This window comes from Fukomys damarensis, unplaced genomic scaffold, assembly GCF_012274545.1.
Source record: "Fukomys damarensis isolate Sample0158 unplaced genomic scaffold, DMR_v1.0_HiC HiC_scaffold_2, whole genome shotgun sequence".
NCBI classification, from domain to species: Eukaryota; Metazoa; Chordata; class Mammalia; order Rodentia; family Bathyergidae; genus Fukomys; species Fukomys damarensis.
The window spans coordinates 8,323,491-8,333,380 of NW_022900914.1; the positions used below are offsets into that span (position 1 = coordinate 8,323,491).

A 9,890-nucleotide genomic window follows, 5' to 3' on the forward strand; every position below is an offset into this window, starting at 1 on the left:
GCCCCAGCCTTTGGCCTCACCTCCGACCTTAGCCCGGGTCCTCCCACCCTCTCCAGTGTGTCTGTCGGCCCCTCCCGTGCCTCCAAACCTCGCCCTGCCCAGGGAAAGCCCAGGTTGTGAGGGTCCTCCACCGGTGGCGGTCCAGAAGCCCCTCCCAGCCCCCAGGGACTCGGTCTTTTAGGGGTACCTAAGGTACCCAGAGCTCCAGCGCCTGGAGGCTGGGACATGGAGACAGACCCATGCCCTGACTCGAGTGGAGCTGCAGACTCAGATGAGCAAAGGCAAAAGAAGGAAAGGAACTAGCTCTTCCAGGGCTCAGGGAAGCCACAGCAGAATTTTGTCAGTGCTTGTGGGCACACAGGAGTGAAGGAAGCTACTCATTCAAACGTTACAACAGTTCTCTGCTCTGAACTGCAAAGTGCATAGCCAGCCTAGGACACAGATCCAGAGTGGTCCACTTCTCAAGATGGCCCTGTGCTGTGGTTATCCTTGCTAGGTTTGGGAAATTGACCTCATTAGTCCCTTACTCTTGGGCTGCACAAAGGCTTTGAGCCTAGTGTTTCTCAAAACTGTTCATCCTCTGGGTATCTAATTTGGAAACAGCTGCTCTGTAGTAAAATGGGTCCTTTTAGGTCAGTGGTAATCCTTAGTGTGGGCGTGGAATGCTGCTTTCTCTTGGCTTGCTGGAAGGCCTTTTCCATGTTCTCTAAGGAGAACCTTCTGCTTTGTAGGGCATTCCTGGGAATGGCTCTCATTCATATCTGAAAACCTTGTTTCATGTTTCTTTCCCCTTCTACCCAACCCTTATTTTTCCCTAGGTCTCAGGGCCAGACTGGTGCATGAGGATGCTTTCCCAGCCCCGTCATGGAGCTGCGCTGTGGGGGGTTGCTGTTCAGTTCTCGCTTTGATTCAGGGAACCTAGCCCATGTGGAGAAGGTGGAATCTGTGTCTAGTGATGGGGAAGGAGTTGGAACTGGCGCGTCAGCCCCCACTGGTGGCGTCACTTCTTCCCCTGACTATGAGTACAACGTGTGGACCCGGCCAGACTGCGCTGAGACAGAATTTGAGAATGGGAACAGGTATGAGGGAAAGAACAGAGGATGTGAGAAGAGGGAATGTGTGGTACCCAGATCCATGCTTCAGTTTGCCCATTGACTAAGCTGTTCATCCCAAGGAAATACATTTCCTCTTCCAAGCTCGCTTCCCTCTTCTAGTGAAGTACACCTTTGCCAGTTTGCCTTGCTCCAACTGTCCCATGAATCTCCCCCTGCCCCTCCATATAAAATGACTGTCTCCTCCTCTGGCCTTCAGATCATGGTTTTACTTCAGTGTCCGAGGAGGAACTCCGGGGAAACTCATCAAAATCAACATTATGAACATGAACAAGCAAAGCAAGCTGTATTCCCAGGGCATGGCCCCCTTCGTGCGCACACTGCCCAGCCGGCCTCGCTGGGAACGCATCCGAGACCGGCCCACTTTTGAGGTAAGTTTTCAGTGAGGAGGAAAGAAAGGGCTTGGGTGTTAGTAGAGAAGAGGAAACAAGAAATTTGTATTTGATAGAGAGTAAGAGGCAGGACCCCACGTTTTGGGGTCTGCTTTCCTTGAGCACTAACTGGAGCCTAGGATGAGCCTTGGGAAGCTTGACGAGCTGGTTGTCTTGGCAGGAATCACAGGGTGCGAAGTTGGTAAGGATGAGAAGGGTATGAAGCCTGTTTGTGGGGCCTCAGCAAGAGCTCAGTTCTGACAGGGACCGTATGTTGCCCCTTCTTCCTCTGCTCCTCAGATGACAGAGATGCAATTTGTATTGTCCTTTGTTCACCGTTTTGTGGAGGGCCGAGGGGCTACCACCTTCTTCGCCTTCTGCTATCCCTTCTCCTACGGTGACTGCCAGGATTTGCTCAACCAGCTAGACCAGCGCTTTCCAGAGAACTGCCCTACCCATAGCAGGTGCCAACCCCACTCTTGTACACCATCCTGGAAAAGACAGTGCTTCTGCTACTTCTGGAATTTGCCCTAAGCGCTCTAAACCAAAACTTCATCAGTTTTTTTTTGTTTTGTTTTTTTGGGGTTTTTTTTCTGTGTAGAAAGTGGGACTTTGGGTACCTCTGGAAACTATATTTCTGTGTGACCCTGATCTCAGTACAGCACTACCCACACTCTACTCTTCCACCTTCTCCCTTCAGGCCTCTTACAATCCCAGCTCTCATCAGGACCCAGAATTTAGCCAGCACTATCAATGCTCAGCACATCTCTGCATCTGCCCCACTGAGGCCAACTCTTCTTTCTACACAAAGTTATCTATCCTGGGGAAACAAAACAAAGTGGGGGGGCAATAAGTGCACCCTTATTCTGGCAATGCAAATCCCCCCAAATCCTTAGCCTCATATAACAGTATGAAGGATTATAGGGCACCATAGGTTAAGGTGAAGAACCAGATTCTACAAGTCCTGGACTAGTGACAAGGCCTTCTCTTTGCTAGGACATTAAGGATTTCTCTTGGCTTAATGATTTTTGTCCCTGCAGTCCCCTGGATACCATCTATTACCACCGGGAACTCCTTTGCTATTCTCTGGATGGACTTCGTGTAGACCTGCTAACAATCACTTCCTGCCATGGGCTTCAGGAAGATCGAGAGCCCCGTCTAGAGCAGCTATTTCCTGATACCAGCACCCCTCGACCATTCCGTTTCACAGGCAAAAGGGTGAGTGGAGATACCCTAAAGGTAGTACTGTGCCCTTTCTCTAGTTCCAGCCACTGTGGAGATCTTAAGGCTGCTTATAGGCCTGAGGAGCCCAGCCTGCAGCCTGAGGCAAGAGCTCCACCTGGGAAGGTACTCGGCTGAAGTCCAGGGGTTCTTCCTGCCTCACTCACCTCTGCCCCATGTATGTCAGAGTGGAACCCTAGTATAACTGACCTAATGTCTGTTCTCCCATCACAGATTTTCTTCTTAAGCAGTAGAGTACACCCTGGGGAGACCCCATCTAGTTTTGTCTTCAATGGCTTTCTGGACTTCATCCTTCGGCCTGATGACCCTCGAGCCCAAACCCTCCGTCGCCTTTTTGTCTTTAAGCTGATTCCCATGCTGAACCCTGATGGTGTGGTCCGGGGTCACTACCGGTAAGGAGCCTCCCCGGCCTTTCTCAGTTGTGCCCAGTTCCCCTATGCCCCAGTTCTCAGTGAAGCTGTCAGCCTTCCAGCTTCTCCTACGTTCCCAGTCTTCTTGCACTCTTAATGGTTCTATGGTGGGCCTGACAGCAGGTCAGTCAAGGAGGGACCCTGTTCTCAATTCTTTGTTTCCTAGCACAACTTCACCCTCTTGTTGACAAGTCAGTCTCCTAGTGCTCTTGTCATCTAGCATCTCTTGCTGGCCCAGGCCTCTGGACCCTTTTTCCGTCCTTGTTTTCCTATAGCACGGACTCACGTGGAGTAAATTTGAATCGTCAGTACCTGAAGCCTGATGCTGTGCTACACCCGGCCATCTATGGGGCTAAAGCTGTGCTTCTCTACCACCATGTGCACTCTCGCCTGAACTCCCAAAGCCCCCCAAAGCACCAGCCCAGTCCCTGTTTCCCTCCTGATGATCCCCTTTCTGACCTTGAAAAAGCCAACAATCTCCACAGTGAAGCTCTCCTTGGGCAGTCATCTGATGGGGATAACCTTGAGACCTGGACCCAGACAGAGCCAGCAGAACAGAAGACCAGCAGTATGTGGATTATGCCACAACAATCTGCTGAGCCTGAGGAGCCTGCCCCTGACACCATCCCCCCCAAAGAGAGTGGTATCGCTTACTATGTGGACCTGCATGGACATGCTTCCAAAAGGGGCTGCTTCATGTACGGAAACAGCTTCAGCGATGAGAACACCCAGGTACGAGTCCTACAGATGTCATGTTCATGTGGGAAGTGTCGCAGGTTAGGAGATGAGATTAGGCCACAGTCAGGGAGGGAAGGTAGCCTTTTAGCAAGGCGGCTTATGCAGAGGTGGTCTGCCAAGAAGAGATGGCACGTGTCTCAGGAATTACATCATAACTTTGAGTGAGGATCAACCTGCCAGCATTGCAGTGTTTCCTAGTTTGAGGAAGCAGGAGAGAAGGAAATTCTGCATTACTGGAGGGAAGAAGCAAGAAGTTAAAAGGAGGCAGAATTAAACCTTCCTTATGCCTAGCAGTAAAGCCCAACAGTGAGAGTTCCAGAAACACTGATCACTGCTAATTGTGATGGTATCTGCTGTATACTGAGTCACATGGCCCCATGTTTGCCCTCTCTTCCTTGCTCCTTGTCCCTTCTTTCTGCTTCTTCTTCTGAGCTGCCTTTTTCCTCCCCCAAACAGGTGGAAAACATGCTATATCCAAAGCTCATCTCCTTGAATTCAGCCCACTTTGACTTCCAGGGCTGCAATTTCTCAGAGAAGAACATGTATGCCCGAGACCGTAGAGATGGCCAGTCCAAAGAGGGAAGCGGCCGTGTTGCAATCTACAAAGCCTCAGGGATAATCCACAGGTTGGGTGGAAACTGGGATAAAGTTGAGGAAATCCTTCCCTAAAGAAAACAATAGTTAGTCCAGGGTATTTGAGGGGCCGGGACTGCCCAAGTCTTCTCAAAAGAGCCTCACAAACAGCAAGATTGTCTTTAGACTTATTAGACTGTACTTTTCTGGGACTTCCCGGGTACAGAGTGTAGTGCCAAGGTCAGATGCTAGTAGTTGCTGGGGATTACAGCACTTTCTTTGGGTTCACTTTTTTCAAGTGGTTACCTTCTTAGACCATCTGAGCTGTCTCCCACGGTTGTGTCCAGATATCTATTCAGGCAGGGCACTGATAAAGTTTTCTGTGTCTTAGCTACACACTTGAATGCAACTACAACACTGGACGCTCAGTAAACAGCATCCCTGCTGCCTGCCATGACAATGGGCGTGCCAGCCCCCCTCCCCCGCCGGCCTTCCCCTCCAGATACACTATGGAACTATTTGAGCAGGTATGAATCCATGGAGTAAGTGGGAAAGTGGGGAACTTCAGTGTGGAAAGGCCATTACTCTTGGTGTCCAACTCTAAGGTCCTCTGCAGAGATGCTCCCCGCTGAGCCATTTCAGCACTGTGCCTAGTGTCCTCAGTTAGCAGGAGCATGGCTCTGACTGCAGTAATATCAAGAGGCCAAACAGGCACTGTTTGTGATTCCAAACCTCAGGGTCCCCTAGCAAGGTGATCCCCAACCTTTTTGGCTGTTTCCTAGAAGACATCTTTTCTCCATGGCTGGAGTGGGGTGGGAGGAGTGGTTTCAGGATGGTTCAGGACATTACATTTACTGTGCAGTCAAACCTTGCTAATGTTAATCTGTCTTTGCAGCTATTCCCCAGCACTAGCATCACAGCCTCAACTCTACTTAGATTGTCAGGTGTTAGATTCTCATAAGGTGCTCACAACCTAGATCCCTCATATGTGCAGTTCACAGTAGGATCACACTGCTGTGAGAATCTAATGCCAGTGCTGATGTGATGGGAGGTGGAGCTCAGGCTGTAATGTAAGATGGAAGCAGCTGTAAGTAGCTGAAGCTTTGCTTGCTCACCCACCTGTCTGCTCACCTGTGGTGTGGCCTGGTTCATAACAGGAGACAGACCTGTCCATGGCTTGGGGGTTGAAGACCCCTGTCCCAGCAACCTGGGTCAGATTCTCTGCCCCTGAGATAGCCTCTCATTCTCCTGGCTCAGAAGCAACCCCCACCTTATTGTGGTCTTGATAACCATGTTTATCCTTGGACATCTAAGAGTGGAAAGAGTTGCAGTTAAGGAAGAGATCCAGATCCCTTCGGTTGAGAATTCTTTCACAGTGCCAGCCAGAAAGCAGTCTGTGTCTTGCTAATAATGGATGAGGGCTCCCAAATGGGCAGCGGCTTAGGGAATGGCTCTAAATTTCAAGTTAAACATCCCCAGCACAAAAGTTAGGATACCATGGATCAAATTTGGGGTCTGGCCTCTTCTTCCCTTCCACTGTGTTGAGTACCTCAGCCCAACATGGCAGCCCAGATTAGAGGACGAAAATGCTGAGCCAAATGACTCCCCTACAGGTGGGACGAGCTATGGCCATTGCAGCTCTGGACATGGCAGAATGTAATCCATGGCCCCGAATTGTGCTGTCAGAGCACAACAGCCTCACTAACCTAAGGGCCTGGATGCTAAAACGTGTGCGCAACAGTCGTGGCCTAAGCAGCACTGTGAATGCGGGTGTCAGCAAGAAGAGAGGCCCTCGGACTCCACCCAAAAGTAACAAGTAAGACCAGCAGCCTGAAAGGGAAAGAGGGTAGAGGAGTGGGCAGGGCCCTCTAGCAAAGGGTTCCAAGTGACTTTTATTTTTCCCTCCTACTAGAAGTGCCATATGGTAAGTATTTTCTGGGTAAATTAAAATTAGTTCCAATTTTTTGAGAATGGGATCCTTTCTTTCCCTTTCACCCAGACCTACATACTTGTTGTTTTTGGTACTGGGGATCGAACTCGGGACCTTGTGCTTGCGAGGCAGGCAGCAGAACCACTGAGCTAAATCCCTGGCCCAGACCTACATACTTCTAAGAGATCTGAAAATGAGGCCAGGGATCCATTGCTCTCAAACCCTGCACAGACTAATCTCACCATAGTCTTGGAGTAGGCAGGTCTGCTTGTAAAGGTTCTGCATGACTGACCGAAGGGAGTTCAAAGGCGTGGGCCAAAGCTGTAAGGGATAAGTTCATTGGAAGACAGAGCCACTTGGTATTTGGCTTTCTGATGCTGTGCCCCAGGCTAGGTACCTCATCCATGGACATGAAGTCCTCCCTTCTTCCCGGAAATGGGTTTGTACCTTTTTACCCCAGAGGTGAGGACTTACTGAGTGGCACACCCTAAAGCCTTCCTGCTTTAGGGATACAGCCTTCCTGGCAGGGGTTAACTGAAGTCTGCTTCTTTGCAGTGGACTTCCCATTTCCTGCTCTGAAAATACTTTGAGCCGGGCGCGAAGTTTTAGCACCGGCACAAGTGCTGGTGGTAGCAACAGCAGCCAACAAAATTCTCCACAGATGAAGAATTCACCCAGCTTTCCCTTTCATGGCAGTCGGCCTGCAGGGCTGCCAGGCCTGGGCAGTAGCACCCAGAAAGTCAGCCATCGGGTGCTGGGCCCTGTCAGAGGTAAGCCAGTCTGGGAGCCTTTGCAGCAGGTGTTCGGTTGTTTGGGGCATTGCTGGGGGAAGTGAGAGCTTGAAGACATGACATACACCTGGCCCAGGACCAAGGGGTGAATCAATAAAATTAGTCTGTAGCTGAATTTGCAGCCTCTCCTATGATCTTGGGTGTTCTGTGCAGCCTGACTCAAGAGCGGGATTGTGTGTGGCTGTAAGTGGGAGTCCTGGGGATCTGGGCTTCAATGCATGCTCAGAGCCAGGCAAGTTTCCAAGGAAGAAACGCTAGCCGAAGCACTGACAGACATGGAGCTTCCCCATCGAGGACAGTGTCACTGTGTCTTCCTGGGGACAGAAGGGAATGGCCTCAGATTCCAAATCTCAGCACTAGAATGAGGAGGGATCCTGTCCAGTCTTTAGGGGCTAAAGTTGTTCCTAGCTTCAGAGCTTATTGAGAAAGCAGTATCAGGAGTCCAACTCCTGAGGATTCCCAGGAAAAAGGGAATTCTATTCAGGCTCACAAACCAACGTTCTGGCCTTTTCTGGCTATGGGCACCAGTAATCTACTGTCCCTCACCTACACCTCGATTTTGCCTGATAAGAGATTCTGGGTCAAAATATATACCAGAAAGAGATGAGCCTTGAGGGAGGAAGAGGAGAAAGTACTGAGAGTAAGCTGGACTGTGGAAGAGACGGCTGTTGTTGGGCCATTTCTGGAAATGTGCTATACCAAAAGTCTGTATTGTATGTCCCTTCTGGGTACATTCTTGCTAAGAATGAAGGCTTTCAAGCTGGAGCTGAGAGCTCTGCTGGTCCTCCAGCAGCACCCATCATTACCAGCATTTTTTTGATACTTATTTGGAACAGAAGTGACACACACTGGGTTAGTGGCCAGAAATTTTAACTGTTCTAGAGAAGCTACAGAGAGCAATGATGTTTACCATCTTTGAATATTAAGGTGTTTGACCCTGATACTCAACTTGGTTCTGTTTATATTCCAAACCCCACTCTTTTAAGATTGTCTTTGTTGGAAAAGGATACTTTGTGCATTAATTGAAAGGCAGTATTAAAGTAATAATACCTGATACGTGAATAGCATTTAATAGTGAACAAGACAATAGCACATAAATAATTCCACTTAGTTCTCATAAGGACCTGTGAGACTTTTTCTCTCTGGAGACAGGGTCTCACTATGTAGTCTAGGCTGGCCTGGAACGCACTACCTGTAGCCCAGGCCTTGAATTTGCTGCGATCCTACTGCCTCAGCCTCAGTTCCCAAATGCTGGGATTACAGGTGTGTGTCACTATGCCTGGCCCATTTTTCTAATGAAGAAACTTAGGCTCGTTAAAAGTATCTTGTGGCTGGGGATTTAGCTCAGTGGTGCCATGCTTTCCTGGCAAGCACAAGGTCCTAAGTTTGAGTCCCGGCACTGAAAAAAAAAAAAGTCTTTCCAAGTTTGCACAGCTGTTAAGTGGCAGTTATTCCAACTTATGCTTTGTCATGTGCCAGTATACCTAAGTTTCCCATCTTAAATCTGGATTAAGTTCTTCTGTTTCATCTTCCTTCCTTCTTTTTCTTTTGGTCAGTTTCTCCTAGCTCATAACTCTAATTTTTGGCAGTTCTTTGATCAGCATCATAAATCCTCCTTTCCTGACCACAAAGGGAAATGGAAAAGAGCCTTTTCTAGGTTTTCATGGAGGAGTCTAGGCAGTTTTTAATCAGTATTTTATTGACATCCTCCCTGGCCCCTCCCAAGGCAGGTGCTGTGTTGAGCTCCTTGAGGTGAGGGACACATTCTATTTGTTTCTTCCCCAGATAACTAACAGAAACTGTGGAGCCTTGGTACTAAGTGATTCCTGGTTGGCTAACTTGAAATTTAACAGAGGAAACAGGACAGTAAATACAACACAAAAGCATACACACATTATAAACATCCAGGACACTTGGAGGGCTACTGTGGATCAACACAGTAACCAACAAAATGTTCAGTGGAGAAAAAGTTTTTGTGCACAAGTAGTGTATGGTTTAACAAAAACATTCCAGAATGAGAAATGGTAGCTATGACCAAGACAGAGCTTCTGGGTAGAGGATTAAAGCATGTGTATGTGGCACTTCATCCAGTAAACTGGATAGGGTGAGGTGAGAAGTTGAGGTATCTTAAAATACAGAAGATTGTGAGGAACTGTGTGCTCCCAAGAATAATGGGAACAAAAGAGATTACAGTGGACTATACATAATGGACAGGAAAGGGGAGGCAGGAGCCTTGTAGCTTTCACTGAGCTAACTACGGCCTACCAGTCAAAGAATTAGAAACAAATGACAACTCAGATGTGGTGGGAGAAAGGAACTAGAGGGCTTCAAGGCTGCAAGCTAAGGAAAGAAAGTCACAGGGACATTAAGACATTGTTGGAAGAAAAAGTGTTACCTATTGTAGACATGCTCGGCTATTGAAATGGAGAGACCCCACAGGTAGAAAAAAAAAATGGGGGAGGGGGTCGTCCACATACAGGAGCCAGTTAAAACCAAGGGAGAAGGCATATTTCCCTGGGGTCAGTGAACTTAAGAGACAGGAAGAGCTGGCTGGAATACAGGGACACTCCAGGGCCTTGGATAAATATTTGTAAGAACCAGTAAACTGTGTCTCTGAAAATGAGGGATCAAGTTGAGAGATACTAATAATACTAAACAAGGGTACTGCAAGGAGTTGGAAGACGAGGCCCCAGACATCCTGACGTCTTTGTTCCCCTGAGCGT

The 9,890-nt window shown here is 48.7% G+C and overlaps 1 protein-coding gene across 3 annotated transcripts in view; it reads left to right on the forward strand.

Moving 5' to 3' along the window:
• The window catches only part of Agbl5 (ATP/GTP binding protein like 5), a 16,951-nt gene that overhangs the window by 281 nt on the left and 6,780 nt on the right, over nucleotides 1-9,890 (forward strand). For all 3 annotated transcript variants that reach the window (XM_010604800.3, XM_010604798.3, XM_010604799.3), the window contains exons 2-11: nucleotides 819-1,079; nucleotides 1,312-1,483; nucleotides 1,784-1,947; nucleotides 2,524-2,701; nucleotides 2,939-3,117; nucleotides 3,411-3,867; nucleotides 4,330-4,499; nucleotides 4,838-4,973; nucleotides 6,060-6,262; nucleotides 6,932-7,146. In XM_010604800.3, coding sequence (XP_010603102.1) covers nucleotides 865-1,079; nucleotides 1,312-1,483; nucleotides 1,784-1,947; nucleotides 2,524-2,701; nucleotides 2,939-3,117; nucleotides 3,411-3,867; nucleotides 4,330-4,499; nucleotides 4,838-4,973; nucleotides 6,060-6,262; nucleotides 6,932-7,146 — 2,089 coding nt within the window. In that variant the 5' untranslated portion in view covers nucleotides 819-864. The remainder of the gene's footprint in view (nucleotides 1-818; nucleotides 1,080-1,311; nucleotides 1,484-1,783; nucleotides 1,948-2,523; nucleotides 2,702-2,938; nucleotides 3,118-3,410; nucleotides 3,868-4,329; nucleotides 4,500-4,837; nucleotides 4,974-6,059; nucleotides 6,263-6,931; nucleotides 7,147-9,890) is intronic.